This window comes from Rattus norvegicus, chromosome 16 (genome assembly GCF_036323735.1).
Source record: "Rattus norvegicus strain BN/NHsdMcwi chromosome 16, GRCr8, whole genome shotgun sequence".
NCBI classification, from domain to species: Eukaryota; Metazoa; Chordata; class Mammalia; order Rodentia; family Muridae; genus Rattus; species Rattus norvegicus.
This window is the reverse complement of record NC_086034.1, coordinates 77,283,248-77,308,019: the sequence shown is the minus strand read 5'-3', so window position 1 is coordinate 77,308,019 and position 24,772 is coordinate 77,283,248. Positions and strand designations below refer to the sequence as shown.

At 42.3% G+C, this 24,772-nt stretch overlaps 2 protein-coding genes and 2 long non-coding RNA genes across 5 annotated transcripts; 2 read left to right on the top strand and 2 right to left on the bottom strand.

The window, feature by feature from the left end:
- Nucleotides 1-3,424: 3,424 nt before the first annotated feature.
- Nucleotides 3,425-3,933, bottom strand: LOC134482414 (uncharacterized). The gene is made up of 2 exons (XR_010058484.1): nucleotides 3,774-3,933; nucleotides 3,425-3,652 (listed from the first exon to the last, which is right to left on the bottom strand). It is a non-coding gene; the product is annotated as an uncharacterized LOC134482414 (long non-coding RNA).
- A 104-nt stretch (nucleotides 3,934-4,037) lies between these two features.
- Defb33 (defensin beta 33) lies at nucleotides 4,038-10,817 on the top strand. Of its 2 annotated transcripts, none has more exons than XM_039094808.2 (3): nucleotides 4,038-4,130; nucleotides 8,116-8,282; nucleotides 10,584-10,796. In XM_039094808.2, exons 2-3 carry the CDS (start codon nucleotides 8,225-8,227, stop codon nucleotides 10,712-10,714), a joined length of 189 nt encoding a protein of 62 aa, XP_038950736.1. In that variant the 5' UTR covers nucleotides 4,038-4,130; nucleotides 8,116-8,224; the 3' UTR covers nucleotides 10,715-10,796. The 2 variants fall into 2 exon arrangements, with proteins under 2 accessions (XP_038950736.1, NP_001032612.1); NM_001037523.2 differs by having other exon boundaries at nucleotides 4,053-4,092; nucleotides 10,584-10,817.
- Nucleotides 10,818-14,952: 4,135 nt separating this feature from the next.
- Defb52 (defensin beta 52) lies at nucleotides 14,953-17,429 on the bottom strand. Its single transcript, NM_001037524.1, has 4 exons — nucleotides 17,403-17,429; nucleotides 16,897-16,988; nucleotides 15,224-15,310; nucleotides 14,953-15,127 (listed from the first exon to the last, which is right to left on the bottom strand). The coding sequence occupies exons 2-4, from the start codon at nucleotides 16,952-16,954 to the stop codon at nucleotides 15,012-15,014; spliced, it is 261 nt and encodes an 86-aa protein (NP_001032613.1). The 5' UTR covers nucleotides 16,955-16,988; nucleotides 17,403-17,429; the 3' UTR covers nucleotides 14,953-15,011.
- Nucleotides 17,430-17,843: 414 nt separating this feature from the next.
- LOC134482413 (uncharacterized) lies at nucleotides 17,844-18,373 on the top strand. Its single transcript, XR_010058483.1, has 2 exons — nucleotides 17,844-18,129; nucleotides 18,238-18,373. It is a non-coding gene; the product is annotated as an uncharacterized LOC134482413 (long non-coding RNA).
- Nucleotides 18,374-24,772: the final 6,399 nt, after the last annotated feature.

Below are 24,772 nucleotides of genomic sequence, written 5' to 3'. Positions count from 1 at the left end.
GGCTTTCAACACTAACGTGTTTTTCCTACGTATCTTCCAGCCTTTAGCAAAAAGGTCTACAATGCAGTATCGTGTATGACCAATGGAGGAATATGCTGGCTTAAGTGCTCTGGCACTTTTCGAGAGATTGGCAGTTGTGGCACTCGTCAGCTCAAATGCTGCAAGAAAAAGTAGATAAGAAGACCAAGATCCTGTGACACAAATAAAACACCAGGATTTGTTTCTTCTTGGACTGGAGAGATGGCTCAGCGGTTAAGAGCACTGGCTGCTCTTCCAGAGGTCCTGAGTTCAATTCCTAGCATCCACATGGTGGCTCACAAACATCTGTAATAGGATCTGATGCCCTCTTCTGGTGTGTTTGCATAAAATAAGTATACCATTTGTTTAAAAATAAAGAATTTCCTCTTCCATGAAGATGCACAAAACTTAAACCAAAATAAAGTTTCTTGCTTAAAAACAAACGAGTGTTTCCTAGGTGTTGTGTGAGCTCACGGTTTTGTTTTATCATGGGCTGAATTCTAAAATCCTTGTGGCAGTCAAACTGTGAAACAGGCAGGACTCTCTTATGCTTCCCAGGGTATCTGTTCCTGTCGCTGATATGCTGATATCCTGTAGCCAGCTCACACACCCTTCCTGCCCACCTTCTGCATCCTTAGCCTCCCTTATCTCTGCTTCATCCATTCAGTTCCAACCTAAGGTGAGGAAGGTGACCCCAGTTTCTCCTTAGTTTGTGCCTCTGAGTCACTTATGCCTTGTGTAGTTGTGTTTAAGACATCAATACCTACTATGGCTATGAGAGCTGTTGGGTGTGGGTTTGGTCTTATTCATTTATGGACTGGCCACTGATGTAAAATTTATTTTAAATTGAATGTCCAACTGGAGTCAGTATGGAGTTTTTTTATATGTAGACATAAGACACAAGAAACAGATGGATACAAGACCTTATTGAAGTCAGTAAGAATGAAGAGTAGGGTGAAGATCAGAACGAGGCTGAGGTTAGTAAGATACAGAGGTCAGTCCTAGGACACTAGGCCTGACCTTCCTACTGGGCCGGCTCCCTGTCTGTCTTGAGCAAGGCTCTTCAGTTAATGTGCATAAAATTTATATCCATGCATAAAATGCAGCTGTAGCAGGCTACCTTAGATTTTCTAAACTCCCACTCTGAAAGGAGAAATGAAACTCCAGAGCAAAGGTATATCACCTGGATAGATGCAGTTGATAAAAGGAGGGCTGGTCAATGGTTGGCCTGTAAGCAAAGGATGTTTGCTAAAGATACATACCATAAAGGAGTGCATCTTTAAATTAAAAGTAGAGGGCTGAAGACAGGGACAGTCAATACAGAGCCTGCCGTGCAAGCTTGCAAATGTGAGTTTGGTTCAGAGCACCCATGTAATAAACCAGGGACCACAGCATGTCTGTGCTCCTAGCACTGGGCGATGGGATGGAGACATGTGGATCCCCAGAACTCACTATGCAGCCTGCTGCACCAAATGCACATGCAGCAGCCTCGATGAAAGAACCATCTCAACAAATGAAGATAAAAGGTGGCCCTGCTGCAGAGATGGCTAATCACTTAAGAGGGCCTGGTCAGTTCTCAGCACCTACATGGTATCCCATAACCTTCTGTAACTCGGTTCTATGGGATCCAGCACCTTTTTTGGCCTTTATGGCAACTGTATACACAGTTTATATAGGAAAAACAACATACACATAAAATTCATAATAATGATAATAATTTTAAAAATAAATTAGAGAGAGTGATTGAAGAAAACACTTTACCTTCAGCATTCACTCACACGTACACATGTAATCAACCATATAAACAAATGATGTATAACACACATGGAAGTGATTTAAAATGTCCACAAATAATGAAGTATTTGGGTTTTATTCAAGGATAGCATTTTACCTATTGCTGGCAGAACGAAACCCATACCCTTCACTTTGATGCTGGGCTCCTCAGACCTTGTCCTCATAGAATTATTTTTAACAATCTGTTCCTTCGTCTATTATAAATGTGTTGTTTGACTGATGCGTAAAATCACAGTTGACTGCTGCAGGAATGAGGTGACGCTCCCGGCAGCAAGTGAAGCATCATCCTGGTTCCTTAGAGGATGACCTCGCTAGGGTTTTGTAGCAAATTTCCTCACCTGAGAAAAAATTTTAATGGCTGTTTTCATTTTTCAAGTCAAGACCCTTGAAGACATAGGTAAAATGGATAGAAGCAAGAAATCGCTAAATGGCTTTGCACTTCTAAAAATGAAAGGTCTCATTGGTTTTCTGATAGAACCAGAGCTGAAGGTGCACACAGGGCAGCATACTGTTGGAGCTGCGGGTGCACACACACACACGCGCGCACACACACACACACACACACACACACACACAGAAGTGTATCACTGGGGCTGGAGGTTCACACATAGTGAACCACTGGATCTAGGGGTACACATACCACACACACACACACACACACACACACACACACACACACAGAGCAATACAGCAATACAGCTCTGGAGCTGGAGGATACACATTCACACATATCAGTGTACTGCTGGGCTTCTGAGACTAAAACAATGGGTGCTTTGTATTCCTCAAAGGATAAGAGTGCCTATCCTGTGCGAGATTGCAGTGGAGGAGGCTTTACCTACTCAGTCAATCTAGCTAAAAAATCATTAAATTCATTTCCTTAATATGGGATAATAGTGGTTCCATAATAGGGAAGAAAGTAGAAGAATAGTAGGAGGAAGAAGAAGAAGGAGAAGGAGGAGGAGGAGGAGGAGGAGGAGGAGGAGGAGGAGGAGGAGGAGGAGGAGGAGAAGAAGAAGAAGAAGAAGAAGAAGAAGAAGAAGAAGAAGAAGAAGAAGAAGAAGAAGAAGAAGAAGAAGAAGCTTGCTATCTGGGTAAGTTTTCATTTTGCCTCTTGAAATCTTATATAATACAGAGGTGAAGGAAAGCAAGGAGCCCAAACAAGTCTACAGTTTACAAGACTGTCTACTACAAGGTTGTAGTTCTTCAGGGGTATATTATAGGTGAAAAAATGAGAGAAGATGCCAGTGTCCCACAGTGAGGACGAATGCTCCTCTCCTCAGCTAATTTCTTCTCTTCCATGGCTTGATCAACAGAGAGTCTCATGCACTCTCTCCAGAGGTTTATAGGATCTGGCACATACAGCAGCCTGCTGGTGTAGGTAAGATATGTCAGTGATAGAGACTCCGTCACAGTGGGTGTCAGGGATAAGAAGGAAGCTGTTCAAGGGAAAGGGAAAGGCTCAGTTTAACCAAAGAACCATGACAGGTTTTTAAATGAACTCTCTTTGAGGGTGATTTGTCTTTTGTAAAAGTCTTCAATTACAAGCTTATACAATGGGGCTAATTCTACAGGAGTTTCCATTTGGGCTGACTGTGACTGATAAAACTTAGCGTGTGTGACCAGTATTTATTGCAACGGACGGGGCAAAGTTAGATGTAAAAGCGGTGTGGTTATAACTCCAAGATTGGCATTTTCTGGCTGCTCATTAGACTGATTCTTTATTCCTGGGGCCTATCAGGCATGTGGTGTTTGTGGAAGTCATGGAGACCATTTAGATTATCCTGGTGTTTTCTATTTTCCTGTGGTTTTTAGGCTGTTAATCTTCTTGAAAAGCACCAATCTAAAAAACAAAACAACAACAAAATGAACAACAACAACAAACAGAGCTTGAAGACACACTAGAAAGGTATAGTCCAAGAAAATCAGCAAGAGGAGCTTGGCTCTTTGGCCATAAAGTTTACCTTGTATACACCATTACTGAGTGTCACTTTAAAGACATGTTTAACACTTCATTACCCCTTAGCTACTATGCATTGCTTTGCTTAGTTTTTTTTTTTCAGTGAAACAGTTTAAAACAGTTACCACCCAAGCAACACTTCCTTTCCCCACTCAGGTCTGACTAGTCAGTAGGGTCATAGTGTGTGACTTATGAGACCTTCCCTCTGCCTGTGATTTTCATGACTCCTAATTAGGTCATAATTGACACCTGCTTTCAAGTGACCCTGCCTCAATGGACAGGCAACACATTGCTTGTGGAGGGCAGAAGGAGCCACCTTCTAGGTAAGCTATTAGGAGAGACATCTTGTGGTGAAGAAAAGGTGAGGGACTGATGGAGAGGATTGCTTTTCACTTGCACATATGTGGAGGGGGGGTTAAAGCTCACACCATGTGCTTTCTTTTCTTTACTCATTCGCTATCATCTGAGTGTTGTGTCTGATCAAAAGTGACCTGTTGAAATAAAATCCCTGCTGCAGGGAGTACTAGGAAGCAAGGCTTTGGGGACTTGATTCAAAACTGGCAGCCTTCATAAGTAAATTAGCTCCCTTATAAATGAGGAGGACTTGGAGGAGGAGACTGGGGAGGAAGTAAATGTTTTCCCAGAGACACTGAAGAGTGGGTAATGAATCTTCTCCAGGTCTCTTAAAACCCAAGTAGGTGGCATAGTAGGGTCAGAAGGTAAAGGAAGTCACTTATAACACCCAGGCTATGCTCTAAAACCAATTGATTATACCCTACTGTGTTGAAGATTTTTAAAGAGGAAAACAGATGTATTTCTACAGTTGAGAATAGATAGGCAGGAAGGTCCTCTTCAGAATCTCCTTTGAGATTAAGGAATTTCTGCATGGGCACTGTTTTCATGAGAGGCACTGTGAGTAGTGTGCAGTTCAAAGTGAAGGTTGTTCGACTTTAAATTTGGAGGTACGTTCTAAACTGTAGAGATGACTAGGATTCAGGTGCTTTCTGATTTCTACCTTCCATTATGTTTAGACTGAGAAAGGGAATGGGCAAATAATAAGTTGGAAAGGTAAGCCATCAATAATCATGTTCTATAAAACTATTTTGGTCAGTCACTGGTTTGGGTTATTATCAGGGATTGCGGATGGAGAGGAAAGAGAATAGCTCTATGTTGCAGGAATATGCTTGATAAATGAGATTTCCCCAGAGATGAGGTAGCCATAGGCTCTGTTTCCCAGCCTACCTCTTGTCCCAATGCAATTATCAGTAATAAAACCTTAAAATCTAGTATGTACTTCTCTTTAGGTGATTACTCATTTGCTAACCTTGTTTTAGCCTCTCAGCCTTCTACAGTCTACCCTGCTATGGCCTTGCCCTCTGATAGAAAGGATGACCAGACCTTTCTTGACCCACATTCATTTCCTAATCTTATAGTTCTTAGATATGTGAGTTCACATGAGTATGTGAGTAGTACACATGCATGTGAGCACACATACACACCAAACACAAATAACACACACACACACACACACACACACACACACACACACACACACAAACAGTCTTTCCTTAGCCATGTCCTTCATTCAAGTATTATTATTTTAGCAAGAAAAAAGTGTAAAATAAGTGTAATTTTTGAATGGATCTGGGCTTGGTATGATCTTGCTTGAAGAAAGTACCCAGGCCACATGAATGCTGTGTGAGCCAAGTGTCTCTTTTAAGACTCTGGAAAATGAGGTTATTTAAGAAAGTTTTCTTGCTGGAGTGATGGGTGAAGTTCAGTGTTGCTTTATTAATTGATAAAGCTGTTAAGTTATATTAATATCCGGAAGTGAAATCCAGTGGAGGATTTGTGTTTACAATTCTAATTCCTCCTAAGATCTCACACAGCCAGTTTCCCGACATTTGACTTAAGGACTGAAAGAGCCACAAATAATTTTTATTTAGTTTTAATTTTTTTCTCCACATTTTCTGAGACTGCCCAGCTTTCACAGAGAAAACATACACAGAGAGGTTCCTTCACTCTTTTGGAATTTATTCTGAAATTCCTAGCCATGATCTTAGGTAAAGCCAAGCACTCTTTATGAAGAAGTATAAGCCCATGACCAGCCCCCCCCCCCAAGTCCCCATTCCTGGCATGTGGAGAAGGAAGTTGGCAACATCCTCATTACCAGTGAGAAGTGGAGCTAGGTGCCCAAAGAGACTGTTTGCCCACAGGCTCACTCAACTGTGTGGCAACAGCATAGGGAGAAGGGAAGTGCTAGGGGTTCAAAGTATTTGCAAACCATCACTTAACCATGAGTGGCAAAGCAGACTTTGAACCAGGCTGATCTAAGGACACAGCTCTTGACCAGTAAGATTTTTTTTCTCCATCAGCTAAAATCCAAGGCCTACTTCAGTGGTGGAGAGATTTATTTGATGTCTTTTAAGCACCATCTACCCTTGACTCCTCTACAAAGCTTTCACTTATCAGTGGAGGGCAGCCACTAGTGAGTGAGTAGGGAAGTCTGCCTCTCTGAATTCCTTTCCTGGCTCCTACCCTCATCTTCACACGCCATTGTTTCTTTTACTTTGTTCTGTCTTGGGTCCTTCAAGATGCAGTAACAAACTACAACAAACCCAGAAGCTTGTGCATGTGTGCATGGGCATACACACCACACACACACAAACACACAAACACACACAACCCAAACAAACAGAGGCATGCACACACACACCACAAAGACACACACACACACATTCATACACACAACCCAAACAAACACACATACACAAGCACATGCATACACCCATAAAACACATACACAACCCACCAAACACATACATATACACAATCCACACATATTCACAACCCACACAAACACATGCACACACACAACCCCAAAACACATGCAAACGCACAAAATACACACACCACAAACACACACATACATACACACAAGCCACAGAGACATACACACACAACCCCCCAAACACATGCCCACACACCACAAACATACACACATACAAAACCCACACAAAAATAAGTACACACACACACAAACACACACACACAAACACATGCATTCACACATAACCTCAGCCCACAAACCCATGGAAACACCCACAACACACACACACACACACACACACATACACTCACACACAACCCTCCTACAAACACATACATACACACAGCAAACACATGAACACACACATACAAGACACATGAACACAGGCACACACACATACAAGACACACAAACACAGGCACACACACACAGCCCACACAGTCACACACGCAAACCATACAAACACATGAACACACACAAACACAGGCACACACACACACACACACACACACACACACACACACACACACAAACTTCATTTCTCATAGTCATGAGAATCCCATGTGGACAGATCTGTTTTGTAAGGACATGGATCTCTCTAATGAGAGCCCTCATCACAGCACTAACTCTCACCCCATTCCTCACAGGGGTAGCTCAACACAGAGCTTTTCAGGGAACACAAACTTGAAGCCTACAGTACTTCTTTACCTCCTCTCTGCCTTCTTCCATCTGCCCATCATTAATTCAGCTGTGAGTTGATGGCTTTGATACAGCATCAGTATTAAGGCATCTTCTGGCTCTGTGTACTTCACCAGCTGCACGAAGAGCCATGGTTAGCACAAAATACTGAAACTTAAAAAAAGAAAGAAGGGAGTTTCCATTTACAAAATCTCTTCTCATTTTTTAGCTTCTGAAATGGGGGGAGGTGTGACCCTTTAATCCAAGCACCTGAGAGACAGAGGCAAATGAATGTCTTCTAGTTCAAGGCCAGTTTGACCTGCATAGCAAGTTTGAGGTCAGCCAGTGCTGCATGAAGAGACCCCTGTCTCAACAAACAAAATAAAACAAACCCAAGTCCTTTGAATCACAAGTAGAAATGAAACTCACTGGAAAATCCTGACTTACCATAAAGTCTATGTAGGTGTGTGTGTGTGTGTGTGTGTGTGTGTGTGTGTGTGTGTGTGTGTGAGAGAGAGAGAGAGAGAGAGAGAGAGAGAGAGAGATAGAGAGAGAGAAGAGAGAGTATGTGTGTGTGTGGTGTTCTAGACATATTTTCACTGTGTGTCCATGTGGTTCTGCCATTCACTGTATAACCCAGACTGGCTTCAACTCACAATCCCTCTGCCTGTTACTTCCCAAGTATTGGAAATTCAAATGTGTACTGACATATGCTCAGCTAAACGGTTCTGTCTTTGACAGGGGGTAGCTTGGGTCTGTGTACTCATGTGTTCGTAGGTATGTCATCCTCGGTCCCACCTTAGTCCTAGTTGAACTAAGTGTATAAACTTTCCTTCTAGCCGAATCATTCCAACTCTCCTAGATCACCTGCTGCCATCGGTGTGCACTGAAGGAGTTGCCTTTAGTCACTCTGCTCCCTCCCTCCACTCCAAGAGCTCATCTCTCACCATGAGGCTGCTATTTCTTCTCTTTCTCCTCCTTGTATGTCTTGCTCAGAAAACATCAGGTAAGCTGTGAGCCCACTTGGATGGATGAGATGGTACATGAGTTTGGAGCCTGAAATAAAGCCAACAGACTCAATCATGAAATGAAATATGTGACAATAAAATATTGTGACATGACCATAAGAAGTGTAATGTATCTGGATACTGGTGCTGTCCCCTTGACAGACTCAGCATCATGTTAGTGAAGTGTCCCTGGGTGTGCCTACAGGGGTATCTTTACTAGGTGTATTGATAAGGGAAGATCTCACTTCCTGGGCATCTGATTCTGAACTGTATCAGTGGAGGGTATAAACTAACCTCTGGCACGAATGCGTGCCCCTCTCTGCTTCTTGACTCTGATGCAGCAAGGCCAACTCCCTGAAGCTCCTGTCCATGTGACCTCACAGCCTTGGTGTACGTTGTATCTCATATACAATGAGTGGCCTAGAACTCACTATGTAGACCAGGCTGGCCTCAGATTCAGATTATTCTTCCCCTGAATGCTAGGACTGAAACTGTACACCACCATGCTTGGCCACAAAACAGGCCTCTAACATACCATAGGTACTTTACCCTTTGCAGTAATAGTTATAAAGTGGGTATTTTATGGCCGTGGTGTAGAAAATGATATAACTTGCTTCAAGGTACACAGGGTATACATGGCGAAATTAACAAGTAAAAATAACTCAGTTCTACAGGTAATACTTTTAAATACCCAACAATCTTAGATAAGAAATTTATTTATGATGCTATTGATAAGCAAGGGTTGCTTTTCAGTGTGAATACGACCCATGCAGTGTTCAGAGTTTGCTTATTCTCCAAGCTGAATTCTTATTTATCTAAAAATTCAGATTTAATGAGGTGGTCTCACATTTTACCTGGTAATCTTGTATGGAGAAAACAAAGTCCTCACACTTGGCATCATAAAAGAATAAAGGGATTTGTCCTTGCTGAGATAAAATAAAATCTACTCAAGCCACAGGGATGTTCTGCTCATGGCAATCTGTCAGTCAAGCTGACAGAATAGCTACCACCATGGCTGTTGGCTGGCCACTGCAAATGGGAAGGGCCTCTAAGTACCTGCCCATTAGAAGCTAAAGACTCTAGGCCTCAGAGGCACTATTGCTGGTCAAATTCACTGGCTAAGCTCATGGCTGTATGTACTTAGGCAAAAGATAAGAAAATTGAATATTTATGTCAAGACAGCAGAGATCCAGGTCAATTTTTGAGCAGCCTAAAGGAAGAGAGAGGGGGAAGGGAAGATGGATAGATGAATGATAGCTTATAGATGATGTCAAGATGATGACTTTATCTATGGTTGATAGATATGGTTGTGGAGGTGGCTATAGATAGAAGCAACATGTTTATAGCTGCATGGTGGTTCTTGTTTTCTTCTGGAAAAGCCTACTTATTTACAGTGGCAATGTAATGTAGTTATATTTAGGACCAGAGTATCTTATTTCCAGTTGTATGCTCTCCATCACAGCACAGCACCACAGAAAGCCACATGCTTTGCTAGAAACAACATTGAGAGTTTCCTCGTGGCTGTCTGTCATTCCCAGGCTTCGGTTTTGTACAGGATCCAGGTTCTCTTCTGGTCTCGCCCTACCCTCTCCATGGCTTCATACATTCTAACTCTCTGGGCCGTAGGAGAGTTGACACGCATGTGCCAAGTCATCATACGGTGTGAAGCCACGCACACCAAACCAAACACGGGAGGCAGCACACCGCATTCATCATCCACTCACTGTGAACAGCCTGATATTTGCCGCACACTTGTAACGTTTCACACAATCTAGGAGGAAGGCACATCAGAAGGCTCTATAAAGAACGTGTGTAAGGAAGTAAACTACAGTGACATTCTCAGAACACAGTCATGCACGGTGCTTTCTCTGATCTGAGCATCTTCACAGGAAAACGAAACTTAAGCTACAGCTACCCCAGGCTTTCTGAAGGCCCAGGAAATAAAACACCAGGCTCTGAGGGCTACATGGGCCTCAGATACCACAGGTTGCCTCTGTATTTATCATGAAGACAACCACAGAAAGAGAGAGTGAACATGGCTCTCCTCCAGTTGTCTTCTTTCAAAGACACTGAAGTGTGAACTTTATACATTATCATACGATCTCCCTGAACTGATTTTCCCTTTAGTAGTCTGCCAATGAGAAAATGGCCACCAGCACAGGGCACACATGAGCCATCAGAAAGTTTGGGTGGGTCTCGTGGACTCTTTATCCACCCTTGCCAGGCACAATAAATTATAGTATCTTTGGTTTAATGAAGCTCAGTTCTGTCTCTTTTACCCCTTTTCCTTTTGCTTACAGGGCGCAAAAGAAATACGAAATTTCGTCAGTGTGAGAAAATGGGTGGCATTTGCAAGTATCAGAAAACCCATGGATGCTCCATCCTGCCTGCAGAATGCAAAAGTCGATACAAACACTGCTGTAGGTTGTAATGGCAGCTTGCTGGGATGTGTGGCACAGCATGGGAGTAGTTAACTGCTCTGATCTCTGTGAAATAAAAACACCATTATATCAGCTCTTCTTGCTAAGGGTGGAGATCTTAGGTGAGATGGCTGTGAACTTGAAAACGAAGAAAGTGTTGTTGGCAGTGGGGCTGAGGGTCCAGTGTTTCCAGGTTCTTGGCCTCTTATTCAAGAAATGAAAGGCTCACACGGATTTACAAACGGAGCAAGGAAACTTTGCTGAACATTCGAGGCTAAAAGCAAGTGAGGTTGATATTGAAATTCCCATTGCCTGCCTGCCTTTTTCGTTATAGGAATGATATGTGGTTCAGTTTGTGAAAACTAAAGCAGAGAAATCTGTGGCGTTGAAACACAAGACTGAGCAACCTTGTCATTGACACTCAAAGCTGAAACAGATTGGTCTGAATAGGAATGGCCCCTGATGGCTCACAGGTTTGAATGCTTGGCCCCCAGTTAGTAGAACTGTTTGGAAAGGATTAGGAGGCGTGGCCTTGTTTGAGGAGTGTGTCACTAGAAGATGGACTTTAAGTTTCAGAAGCTCACGTGAGATCTAGTCTCTGTCTCTGTCTCTCTCTGTCTCTCTGTCTCCCTCTCTGTCTCTCTCTTTCTCTCTCTGTCTCTGTCTCTCTCTCTCTGTCTTTCTCTCTCTGTCTCTCTCTGTCTGTCTCTCTGTCTCTGTCTCTCTCTGTCTGTCTGTCTCTCTGTCTCTGTTTCTCTGTCTCTCTCTGTCTGTCTCTCTCTGTCCCTGTCTCTCTGTCTCTGTCTCTCTGTCTCTGTCTCTCTGTCTCTCTCTGTCTCTGTCTCTCTGTCTTTCTGTCTCTGTTTCTCTCTGTCTGTCTTTCTCTGTCTCTGTTTCTCTCTGTCTCTGTTTCTCTCTGTCTGTCTCTGTCTCTCTCTGTCTCTGTTTCTCTGTCTCTCTCTGTCTCTGTCTCTCTCTGTCTCTGTTTCTCTCTGTCTCTGTCTCTCTGTCTCTGTCTCTCTGTCTCTGTTTCTCTCTGTCTCTGTCTCTGTCTCTCTCTCCCTATAATTGTGAATCTGTGAGGAAGTGTTCTAGAGTCATGCCTGCCTGCCTGCCTGCCTGCTTCCGAGTTTCTCACAATAACGATCATGGACTAACCCTCTGAAACTGTCTTCAGTGCTTTCTTCTGTGACTTACCTTGATCGTGGTGCTGCATCGCAGCAGTAGAACAATAACCAAGACATGAGTTAAATGAACAGCTGTAAAGTTGAGATCGAGTCACCAGTGACTGTCCCCATGAACCCTCAGGAAGCTGGCTGAGCTGCCTCTGAGAAGCTAATCTTGTATGTTCCCCTGGAGAAATGTCTAGTTAACCAGGAAGTAACCGATACATTAAATTAGGCAGAAGTTTTAGAATAGATAAAACGTCCTGAAATATTAGAGGAATAAACCTAAAGACAGAGTCAGTAATGATTGAACTGGTTGGTTTTTCCTGTGTGTGTGGTGATGGGGGGTGATACAAATGTGTGTATGTGTGTTCACTTGTGCATGTATCTGTGAGAGCCAGAGGCTGGTTTAGGTCCCTTCCTCTAGCACTGACCTTATCATTTGAGACGAAGTCTTTGACTGAACCTAGGCCTTCCAGCTCAGCTCTGACCTTGCCTAGTAGTAAGGTTACAAGTAGTAAGGTCACTATATCCAGTTTCCCCATGGGTGCTGTGATTCAAACTCAGGGCTTCACAAATGTACCACAGGGATTCTCTGTTACGCTGAACCGTCTCCCCGTTTTCATAAATTATTTTCTATGACTTGCTGAGCTGCACACCACTTGGTGACCTAGGGAATTCAGAATCTGTCCCTTTACCAGAGCATTACGAATTTATCAACAGCTACCAATAGGGTGGGCTTGGGAACAGTTCTGGGGTGCCTGATCGTTACAGTCCAGGCAGAGTAAGTAAAAAAAATTCCACCTTCTAAAACCTCAACTGACCTACAAAGAAGATAGATTCTCAGAGGCCAAATATAGTGTGACCTATATTCAAGCTTCACCTGGCTACCTAGGAGAAGTCAGAACTGAAGGCAGAGCCAAGATGGTTTTAACCTTGTGGATCTTCAGCAAGCTTGTGCTGCTGCTGAAATGTACATAGGAAGGCAGTTTACCAGGATGGCTTCAAGTGAAGCCCCTATAGGCCTCACTTCAATCCCACAGAAGCTCCCATAGCCCTCACTTCATCCCGCAGAAGCTCCCATGGGCCTCACTTCATCCCGAAGAAGCTCCCATAAGCCTCACTTTAATCCCACAGAAGTTCCTATAGGCTTTACTTCAATCCCATAGAAGCCGCTATAGGCCTCACTTCAATCCCTCAGAAGCCCCCATAGGCCTTACTTCAACCCCACAGAAGCCCCCATAGGCCTCACTTCAATCCCACAGAAGCTCCCATGAGCCTCATTTCATCCCGCAGAAGCTCCCATAAGCCTCACTTTAATCCCACAGAAGTTCCTATAGGCTTTACTTCAATCCCACAGAAGCCCCCATAGGCCTCACTTCAATCCCTCAGAAGCCCCCATAGGCCTTACTTCAATCCCACAGAAGCCCCCATAGGCCTTACTTCAATCCCACAGAAGCTCCCATGAGCCTCACTTCAATCCCACAGAAGCCCCCATAGGCCTTACTTCAATCCCACAGAAGCTCCCATAGTCTCACTTCAATCCCACAGAAGCCCCCATAGGCCTCACTTCAATCCCACAGAAGCCCCCATAGGCCTCACTTCAATCCCACAGAAGCCCCCATAGGCCTCACTTTAATCCCACAGAAGCCCCCATAGGCCTCACTTCAATCCCACAGAAGCTCCCATAGGCCTCACTTCAATCCCACAGAAGCTCCCATAGTCTCACTTTAATCCCACAGAAGCCCCCATAGGCCTCACTTCAATCCCACAGAAGCCCCCATAGGCCTCACTTCAATCCCACAGAAGCCCCCATAGGCCTCACTTTAATCCCACAGAAGCCCCCATAGGCCTCACTTTAATCCCACAGAAGCCCCCATAGGCCTCACTTCAATCCCACAGAAGCTCCCATAGGCCTCACTTCAATCCCACAGAAGCTCCCATAGTCTCACTTTAATCCCACAGAAGCCCCCATAGGCCTCACTTCAATCCCACAGAAGCCCCCATAGGCCTCACTTCAATCCCACAGAAGCTCCCATAGGTTTTATTTCCATCCCACAGATGGCTTTTCATCTCCCACTTTGTTTGCTGCCCTGGACATCAGGAATTTGTGCTTTCATCTCTATTGTGCAATGTCATTTCAATGTCTAACCTGTGTCCGCACCTTGATGGTCGTTGTTCCTCACCCATTCTCTGATACCCTTGTGTTCCCATGGGTGAATACTACCTCTTCTGCCACAGAGGATGAGTCCCGAGGTCTCTTAAATAACCACCTCCTGCCTAAGTCACACTTGAGAACTCCACACCAGAACCTAATTTCCTGGAAGTGTCCACTACTCCACTAGCCAACAATGGAAGTTTTCCTCCAGATTCTTCATCTCTAAGGGCCAAACCCCGGGTTACCACTTCCTGCATATTTTTTATTTTCCCTTTGTTTCTTGATACAGAGTCTCATGTGGACTGGGTTGCCTTGAAAGTAAGTAACTGACTATGACCTTAAACCTCAATCCTTGTTTGACTCTCTCAGTAAGCCCAATTGAATGTCTTTTGTACGATCTTAATCCATACCCTGAATCCATGCCTACAAATATTTCCATTAAGTTGTGTAATACACTAACAGGCTTCTGTTTCTAGCCTTCCAATCCTTCTCCACACCTCGAAAGTTTCTCCAGGGTTATCTCACAATACAAAGCACAAACCAGATGCATTTGGCTTAGCATCTGAAGTGCCCCAAATGTCAACCAGTCCTTTGCAAGTTTTGTCTCTCATGGCTTAGACTCCAAATTCCTCCATGGTGGCTGTCATAATTCTGGTGTGAACACCATACGTAATTTTTCCTTCTCTTCAGAAAATAATTTAGATCACTTCAGCTTTGCCTAGAGAGTCCTTAACTCTCTCAATTCTGCTCAGGCATGACTTTACCAGGTGGATGACTTTGATCTGCCCCTGGATACAATTTCCATGCCTGTCAGTTTCTTGTTAAAGTTAACCTTGGGGTTATGTCTCCTGCTCACCGGCACAGTTCAGATACATAATAGGTACTCAATGGCTGATTAAAAATTAGTAAATAATAAGAATGACACTTGAGGGTTTCAGTGTTCTGGTTTTATTCAGGAAGGATGGGGAAGGTAAATTTCTCAGGTCATGTTCTCACACAGCAGAAGCTCCTGCCAGGGCACAACCCCGGCATACGAGTACAGTTTGTTCTCCTCCTCAGGCAGACACTTGTAGGAGAGTCACAATAATGGTGCCCGTAATCTGTAGAAGCAACATAAGCTGTTTTAGGCAGAAGTTCTCAAGCTGTCTGTGCAAAAATTTATACCATCTAGCAGGATCAGGAACCCATGAACTCACCGTTGTTGAAGAAGTGGATGAAGGCACCTTTCGTCCGTACAAAATCTTTCCACTCAGTCTGTCCTTCCTGTTTACAGCCTTCAGGAGCTGGGTATGAAAAAAAGTAGTTTTGATGTAATTTGAAGGATAAGGATCTTCAAGTATTCCTATGGGATTAACATATAGAAACTATATGCATGCTACTAGAGCTCTGTTATAGAGCTGCTCAAAACTGCTGCTTTGAAGCAAATATATTAAGACTTCACGCCTTTGTCCTCCCAGGACAGAATATCACTGAGTCTATAGTAAATAGCTTGTTTCCCACAGATAGTAAAGCATTTGAAGATCTACGATATGGCCCAAATACTCTAAAATCCCTACAGAATTCCCAAGCTTACAAACCCATGTTCTGTAATGTGTGCTTCATAAGAGGATGAGATCGTAGATATCTAATTTTCTAATTTCACGAGTAAAGGTCTCAGAATGTCAGATGCAATGTAAGGTGGAGGTTTCCTAACCAGAAAAGCAACTGGCCCCTTACTCAAAGTTGAATGTGGCTTCCTGCTTGCCTCCTACTTGGAGGAAAGGGGAAGCCTATATCGAGTGCAGGGGCTGTGGTACCCTCTGAGGCCTGTCTTGTCTATTATGAACCACCAGCAGAAGCTACCAGCTTCAGAATTCAGACAGCAGATGTCCTCGAGGTGACTTGTATTAGCCTCAGAGTTGCTTTCTGGGCTATTCCCATCATATGTGAAAACTAATACCAGGGCTGAATGCAAGGTCTACCCATCCCATCTCCTCCCAACCTGGCCTAAGCCCCATTTCCACAGACCAGTTTGGCACCACTGAACTATGAACTATGAACTATGAACTATGAACTATGAACTATGAACTATGAACTATAACTATGGTCATAGTAGACATGCCTATCATGGGATCTTGTATGTCACCATTACTCAGAAACTTTGTAATGTCAGCTCCCTCTTCCTGTGCACAACTCATATCTACCCAAAGTCTCACATGTAAACTACGGGGAGATCCAAACTGTTACCAAATTCTGAGCACATAGTCTATTGGTCTTCTTTATTGGTAGCCTGGAAAGCACAATGAATCCTTAACAGGAAGACGCAGGGGGATAAATCTTTAATCTTATCTGTTTATGCAATGGAAGGAAAAAGTGAAGGGGTCAGGGGGACTAACATGTGTAGAGGACACATAACTTGCTTCAGGAGGCAAGGTCCAAATTCTCAGTGACCTCCAAAAATCAAGGAGTCAAAGTTCTCTGAAGGCCCTTGAGGATATAAGAGATGAACAGTAGGTGGAAAGTCAATCCTCTCTCCCCCTTCATTCCACATTTGGTATTCTTTTCCCAAGATAGGGAACGTGACTGACTGAGTATAGATCTCCTCTTCTATGAGGCTCTAAGCTTTCACTTCCTGTCCTTGCAGCCAAACCTTAAATGCAATGTCACTGGGTCATGGCTGAGGGTAAAGCCGGCTGTTGTTCAAGGCTATGTCCCCTCTCGTGTTCTTTCTAGGTTTTAGCATTTCTGCAGTTCAAGGTTAGTGTGAAAACATGATTTGTGAGATTCTCCTTTTGACATCCTTCCACCCTACAGTGATTACTGCTCCCTAGAAGCATCCTTTGGGAAGCTGAACTCATTGGAACTAAAATGGATGCTGCGTAGGGCTTACCTGCCATGACTTGAGAAATCAAGAGAACAACAGAGATGAGAAGGTAGAGTAATTTCATGGCACCTACTTCCGTGGAAAATGCCTCGAAGTCCCTGGAAGAAACAGTGGCGACATGAGCAGAATATAAGGTCCTCTTTTACAAGTTCAATCATCATGGTTGCACATCGTAGGGAGGACACTGCTGTGTCAAGACCGCAGATTAAAATATACAACAAACGATGGCTAACCATGAACTGAACAATGCTTGACAACCCTGAATGAGTAGCTGAGGGTATTTCACCTGTTAACATCTAGTGGATCAAAGACTGGGAAAGAACAGAAATAAAGATAATAATAAAAAAAATCACTAAAATTGGTGATGTGTTTTATGAAAAGCCTCTGTCGTCTGTGGGGTTGTTTTTAGATGCTCTCACTTAAGAATTATGACCTCCTACCTCAACTCAAAATCTTATTTTCACAGTAATTAAATGCCCAAATGCCTAAAGAGAATAAAAACCTTTGCCTACCTCTTAAGATCTTCCTTATGAGGTCTCTTCTCTCTTTGGATACAGCTGTTCATGTCTTCAGAAATATATGCCACCCACCCCACATCCAGCCGCTGCTGGCTCCTTTTCCATTTGTTCTCTCGGTCCACGTGGACCAATGAGAGCTGTCAAATATTTCTGGGAGGGCCCTGCTGATTCAGGTTTCTCTTCAGATGATGGTGGAGTCCCATGACTGATGGAATATTATGTTCTTGGCTCTTGCACTGCTAAGCCAAACACAGTCCTTGGGTATATGAAATATGAGGGGCTTTCCTCAATGAATCATTGTAAGAAGTGTCTTGGGAAGTGGTTGACTCAAAATTTTTGTGTCTTTTTCTCTTCTCCCATGATTGTGTCCTTTCTTCATTTATAAATTAGGACCATTACAAGGAATATATTATGATTATTGTGATTTTCTTACAGGGAAAAGGAAATTTTATCACACTGAGGCACTCATGATAACCCTAAGGAGTTAAAGAAGATTAATTTAGCAGAATTAATATGGTGATTAAAGCTTGTATACAGTGAGGCCAAAACTACATTACAATGGACTCTGGACTCTTCACTACACTACATAGATCTCACAAGGATTGGCCATCAGCGGCAAGCTCTTAGCACTAATAACTTTCTGTAGACTAGTGACAGCTTGAGAGGCGGCCATCTTTAATTCAGAAGAAAGCAACTTTAGAAACCATCTCTACTCTTCTCAGTAAGTGTTGCTGTTTGGAAACACTATTGCTGATAAAAATGTTTATATCAAAGATACAGAGTTTCTTTATTATTTGTAACCACCTATTTCTGACTTTATTTCAATTAGGATAAAGATCAGTGCAGACAAATCTAAGAAATCAAAGCTATCCAGAGTCTTCAAAGGTTCTTAAAGAAGAATAAGCCCTGAGGTTAAAAAAAAATTGGAAAATAAAATAAAAATGCTTTATACAAATTTATGAAAATGCAGTTGTAGAAGTGTTTTGGATTTTCAAAGCGTTTTTCATTCTTTTAAAGGTATTCATTTAAAAAGAAAACACAAAGATATCCCCAGCAAACCAAAGCTGGGATGATTTGTCACACAAGACGTGCTAAAGAGAGTTCCTCAAAGTGAAATGAAAATATTAAACAAGAGAGGATGTGAACGTCAGTAGGGTTAATACACAGAAATATACAGATGACTACCATAGCGGGATAGTGTCAGGCATAAAAGTCAAAGGACTGAACTAGTAAAGCTATAGCTACAAAAATTCATGGAAACATGACAGAAAATACTTGAATTGTAACATCAGTCACACCGATGGTCAACCAGAGAAGCCCACGTGCAGAATCTTGGAGCCCTTTGAAGTTTGGCTGTTCCCTGCTTCAATTAGATTGTTAATGACTATATGATATTTTGTGTAAGCCTTACAGCCACAAATAAAGTATTTCAAAACTGTACAAAACCAGAAAATAATGAAAGGCAAATGACATGTCAAAGCAAAAAAGGAAATGAGGGAGGGAGGGGGCAGAAGAATCGCAAGACAAGGAGTAAAATGTCAAGATCTAGTCCCTCCCTCTCTATTACTGAAAGTAAATGGATAAGCCCTTTAACCTAGGTATTCAGATATATACCATCCGCAGAGCCTCACATTGTGTTCTGGATGTTCATTGGCCGATAGTTAAGGAATGGAAAGATAACCCATGAAGATGGTAATAAAAATATAAAAGAAAAATGGCTGAATAAAATGTCTATATGTAAGACCAGCCAAACTTTCAGTAAAAATCAAACTGTCATGAAGTGCAGAGAAGGGCGTTAAATAATGATAAAATGATTGTTGAAAGAGGATATGGTAATAGTTGTAAACATCTATGCAGCCAACACCAGAGTCTCTAAACACATAAAGCAAAGACGGGCAGAACTGAAGGGAGAAGTGCACAGCTTATGCTAATAGTAACAGAACCCAAAACCCTACTCTCAATTAGGACAGGCCAATAAGAAAACATCGGGCTCAGAGACGCGGGGGAAGAAATGGGTCCTAAAGATTCACACGGAAATTATAGCCTCTGCCAGCACAGTACCCGCATCTCAAGTACAGACAGACCATTTTCCAGGACGGACTGCAGCATGTTCGATGATAAGTTTCAGGATTAAAAAGACTAAAGTTATAACCTTTGTCTTTTCTGATTGCAAGTAGAAAGTGACAGCAGATGGAAAAATTACAGATATGTGACAACCCACTCTTGAACAACTAACAGATCTAAGAAATTAGAAAAGATGTTTGAACAATCAAGAATGATAAAACGTTTTTTTTTTCCTTTTTGGAACACAGAAAAATAAATTCCAAGTGGAAAATATACAATTTATACCTGTATTATACATGAGAATTCTCACTATCATTAATTATTATTATTATTATATTAAACAATTCTACATTTTATTTTTAAGTGTCTCATTCTTTTTAAAAATAGTTTACTTTTTATTTGTGTGTGTGTGTGTGTGTGTGTGTGTGTGTGTGTGCCTGCCTGTGTCTGTGTCTGCGCCTATGAGTGCAGGTGCCTGTAGAGGCCAGCAGGGGGCAGTAAAACCCCTGGAACAGGACATACAGGCAGTTTTGTGCCACCTGACCGCACTGCTGACTCATCTCTTCAGTACCCAGCTTTCAGATTAAGGTTTCCTGTTCTTTATTTCTTGCCTGGCCATTCATGAATTCTCATTGAAGCTTTTTTTTTTCTCCCCAAATCAGCTTTAATATCCACAATGTCTGCTGACTTTTCTTTCAAACCATGACTGCCTTGTTTCTTTGCACGACAAATCCCACTCAGCCTTCCTTCTTTAGCAGATAACCTCTGCACTTGGGCATTCCTTGCAAGTCCAGGTTTGCGCATGTTCTCAGGGACCAGCTGGCACCTTTCCCTTCAAAGCAGAGCACAGACTCACGCTGCATTGTGGCCTCTAAGAAGCAGAAGCTCCTCTTTGCTGGGCTCTGCTGCTGTTTGGTGCCCACTTTAGTCTCTTTTCTTTTTTCTTGATCTTGTAGTTTAAAATCAATATGGCAAGGTTACCTTTTCTTCGCTTTGTTCTCTTTGGTGCGTGGTGCTTTCCACATCCATAGAGCCCTATCCTTATACACCCCACCCCCAATGCCAATCACTCTATTTTTAAATGGTGCTTCATTTCCATCCTTGACATGTGTGACAAGACCGTCTTATGCCAGCTTCTTTTCCCTTTGCTTCTATTTCATGGCTTCACCCTTCTTGTCTTTATTCTTACTTTCAATCGCCTTTGTGCTTTAATCTGGGTGGCTTCTCTATCGCCATCAAACATTCCTCAGCTGTAGCGAGTCTAACACTAGCTGTTAAGCTGAATCTCTGATCCGTAATTGTGCTTGTGGCTAACATCTGTTCAAATACTTTTGGTCCGTTTTACCATCGCTGTGGAGTTTGGAGTTTTGTGTTTTACAAATGTAAGCAGTTATTACATGATCAATCCTTATTTTCTGTGGTGCAATTTTACAGTATTGTTGTCCCATGAGGGTTCAGACTAAGATCTGTTGTTCCTATCAGCTTCTGTTTTGTTTGTTTTGTTGTTGTTGTTGTTTGTTTTGTGATTTCTTTTCTGTGCTTGGCAATTTTTTTGGGATGGTAGGTCATATTTAACTTAATTGATTTTAATCTGCTAAAAAAAAAAAATCAGTGTCCTGAAATTGAAAGTGCTTTTTCAAGGGTTCTTAACTGTTAGCGACCACCTTGGGTTTTTCCAGATTCACTCTATTTAGCCTTACAGATCTTGGTTGGAAACTTTCCCGCATCTCCACGGGCTTAGGACAATAGGACAGTCACTTCAGTTTCCTGAAAGGTTACTCCTGGAGCCTAACCCCTATCATATCCCGTATATGCACTGTGCACTTTTGACCCCCTGCCCCTGCCCCTGCCCCTGCCTTGGGACTTTCCCATATATTCTTCAGCCTGCCAAACAGATTCTTTGGTGGCCACACAGTGATTTTTTTTACAGCCAGAGGTCCTCTCTGGGTGACCTAATTAAACAGCCCATCAGTAGTGAGATGTACAAGCTATGCACGCGTCAGCCACAGGGGCTGCCCGGGTTCTGTGGCAGGGGTTTAGCTGTGACCAAGTTACTTGTTTTAAATTCTTAGGCTTCAGAACAGAACAATTTAACTTTGCACTGAAATTAGAAAACCGAGGGTTTAACCCAGTTTACAGGTGGATGACAGAACCTCAGCAAATATTCAGCAGTCAAACTTCACAATGGGAGAACTACAGTTTTCTATGGGAAAAAAAAATAACCTTTATTGATGGCTAGCGCTGGTTTTGTTCAACATGATCGTAGTAAGGAAGATTATTGCTATAAAATCCTTAAATTTTAACTGATAGCTTCTTTAAGTTAACACTAATGACATCCAGGCACATTTAAAAATTTAAATTTTCAAGTTTAACGTTTGATGAATACCCAACATGCTTTATTAGCTCCGGAAGATGTGCGCACACGTGTGTGTGTGAGTGTGCGTGTGTGTGTGTATGTGTGTTTGTGTGTGTGTTTGTGTGTGTGTCTGTGTGTGTTTGTGTATGTGTGTCTGTATGTGTGTGTGTGTCTGTGTGTGTGTGTGTCTGTGTGTGTGTGTGTGTCTGTGTGTGTGTGTGTGTCTCTGTGTGTGTGTGACTGGAAATTTTGCAAGCTTCTGTGCTAAGAAACCAAGCCCAGGACTTCCTCAATTCCATATTGCCATTTGGAGAATAACTTCTTATGGTTTTTTTTTTTTTCAGATATCCTTGTGGCTTTGGCAAGTAGTTTCCAAATCCTAGAATAATTGTAAAAGTCATAAAGATCACTACCTTCCTGCTTTATCCATTCTGCCACACAGTTCTGTTATGCTTGTGAGCGACTTCATAAACCCATGAGTTTTTCACTAGAGGTCTACAAATTCATCTCCGGTCTGGAAATCTGGTCATTAGAACTGCGTGTGTGCCAGTGTTTTTCATGAATCTCCTGATGTCTGTATCCTAGCTGCACTTGATGCTCTCAGGAAAGCAACAGGATAGAATATAGGTCGGGGGAGGAAAGAAGAAGGCTCAATGGTGGAGAAGAACTCCAGTAGGAGTTAAGCCTCATCCTGCAATTCTGCATACCAGATAAGCCTAACTAATTTACTGTTTCTCCTCCTTAGAGAAGCACAAACGAAACTGGAGATATTCCAGGCAGATGACTTAACAATTAAAGTAAGACTTCCTCTATATGATGTCTTAGACCAATAACTCAGGAGGATGCTGAAAGAGAATGAAATTCTAGCATTGATCTAGTGTTGACGAGTCATGCGCCTACTTAAAGCCTGTCAGCAAATCTATCCATTCATAGCAGCTTAACCGGACAGGAAATGTCTTTTCCTCCTCTGTAACTTTCTATCTCTCTTCATGTTGCCTCTTACTTATTTCCTTTCTTCTTGAGGAATTATCTGTAACTTTATTTCTTTTAAGACAAAACTGTTTTTTTTTTTCTTAATGAAAACACATGCCTGACATGTGCTTCCTTTAAGAGCACTAAACTATTTTATCTATATTTCATATGTGTCTATTTCCTCTCATCTTTTTATTTCCAATGGGTTTCATCACACTTAGCATTTTTAGCTTTAGAAACCTTAATTTATCATGAAAATGAGGAAGTAGGGGATTTTGTAATCTTTACGTTTTGAAAAGATTTCATAATCTTTAAAAAGCATGTTTCCTTATAACGTATTTTATATGTCATACAGGACATTCTTGCCAGGAGACCCTGGTTCCTCTTTTGTAAGAAACCCAAAATAGGCATTGAATAATCAAAAAAATAAAAAAAGGCGTTGGCTGTGGGACATGGGAAAGATATGCCATCATTGTGTTATATGGGCTGCCTGCTTATCAGTAACATTTACCACAAAGCTGTCAATGATTGACAGATATCCTATAAGAAATTGAGCTGGGAGCTTTTGTTTGTTTTTGTTTGTTTGTTTGTTTTTTTTAAAGTCAGTGGTATTGCTCTAGAATTCACCAAAAAGAAAACATAAATAAACAAACAAACAAACAAACAAACAAACAAAAGACACCAGCAAAGGACAGGTTCTAGGTTTTCATAGCATCCAAGATTCTGTCATGCATAAAAAGACAGGGACTGGGATTAAAGTAATCCTTTGTTTGTGTAGAAAAGGCTCTAGTTCTTAAGAGACAGTGTTTCAGGGAGGTGTCAGGATGAGGATCCACACTCCATGAGCAAACACACCTTTTTGCTGCATAGAGCAAAGGGTGTCAGTATTCCTCTGAAACACCATGGAGGAGGAGTTGGCAAGGTTCTCAGAGCCAGAGGTCAAGGTGAACCAGAATTTGAAGAAAAAAAAGCACCGACCACAAAATACATTTTAAAAGAGTGGTGTTCATTGCAGCTTTTATTCAGACTTTCCTTTGACTTAAAAAACAATGAAAAACAAATACTTATTTTGTTTTATTTTTATATGTATGAGTGTTTTACCTGCCTGTGTGTTTATGTACCATATACATGCCTGCTGCCCTTGGAGGAGGCAGCAGGGCAAAGGGGTGTCAGAACTTCGGGAACCCCAGTTATCACACAGACACTGGAAGCTAAATCCAGTTCTTCTGCAAGAGCAGTGTTTTTAACTGTGGAGGCATCCCCAAAGCCCTCGATGTTGAATGTTCAGATAGTGCTTAATTTGGGAGATTTGAATGGTACCCGTGAGGCTTGTCACCCTTGAAAACAGCTCATGGTGTTTAACAGACACGATTAACCCTTTAGAAGACAGAAATAAAATTTAAAAGTGAAGTGTGAACAAAACCATTTTTTTTTATACCAGCAGAAGGAGACGCAATAATTCTCAATATCTACAGAAAGCCTTTGGGTTTGTCAAGCTCTTTCTTGAACACATTTTGAAAAATTATCAAGCCTTTCAGAATTTTGTAAGAATTGATCTAACTGGTGGTTTCTTTCCCCAGACAGACTGAAAGAGGAAGCTCATTTGTGGATGCAGAGCCACAAGGTGGCGCAATAAGGCAAGTTTCTTCATGCCTGCTCTCCATACACTCTGGTAGCTCCCCTTATGAGAAGCCAGAGTGTACCTCATGTATACTTATTTATTTACTTAAAGACTGTACATGGACTGACCCTGGGGCTCCAACCTCATAGGTAGCAATGAATAGCCTAGTAAGGGCACCAGTGGAAGGGGAAGCCCTTGGTCCTGCCAAGACTGAACCCCCAGTGAACGGGATTGTTGGGGAGGTGGTAATGGGGGGAGGATGGGGAGGGGAACACCCATAAAGAAGGGGAGGGGAAGGGATTAGGGGAGGATGTTTACCTGGAAACCGAGAAAAGGAATAACAATTGAGAT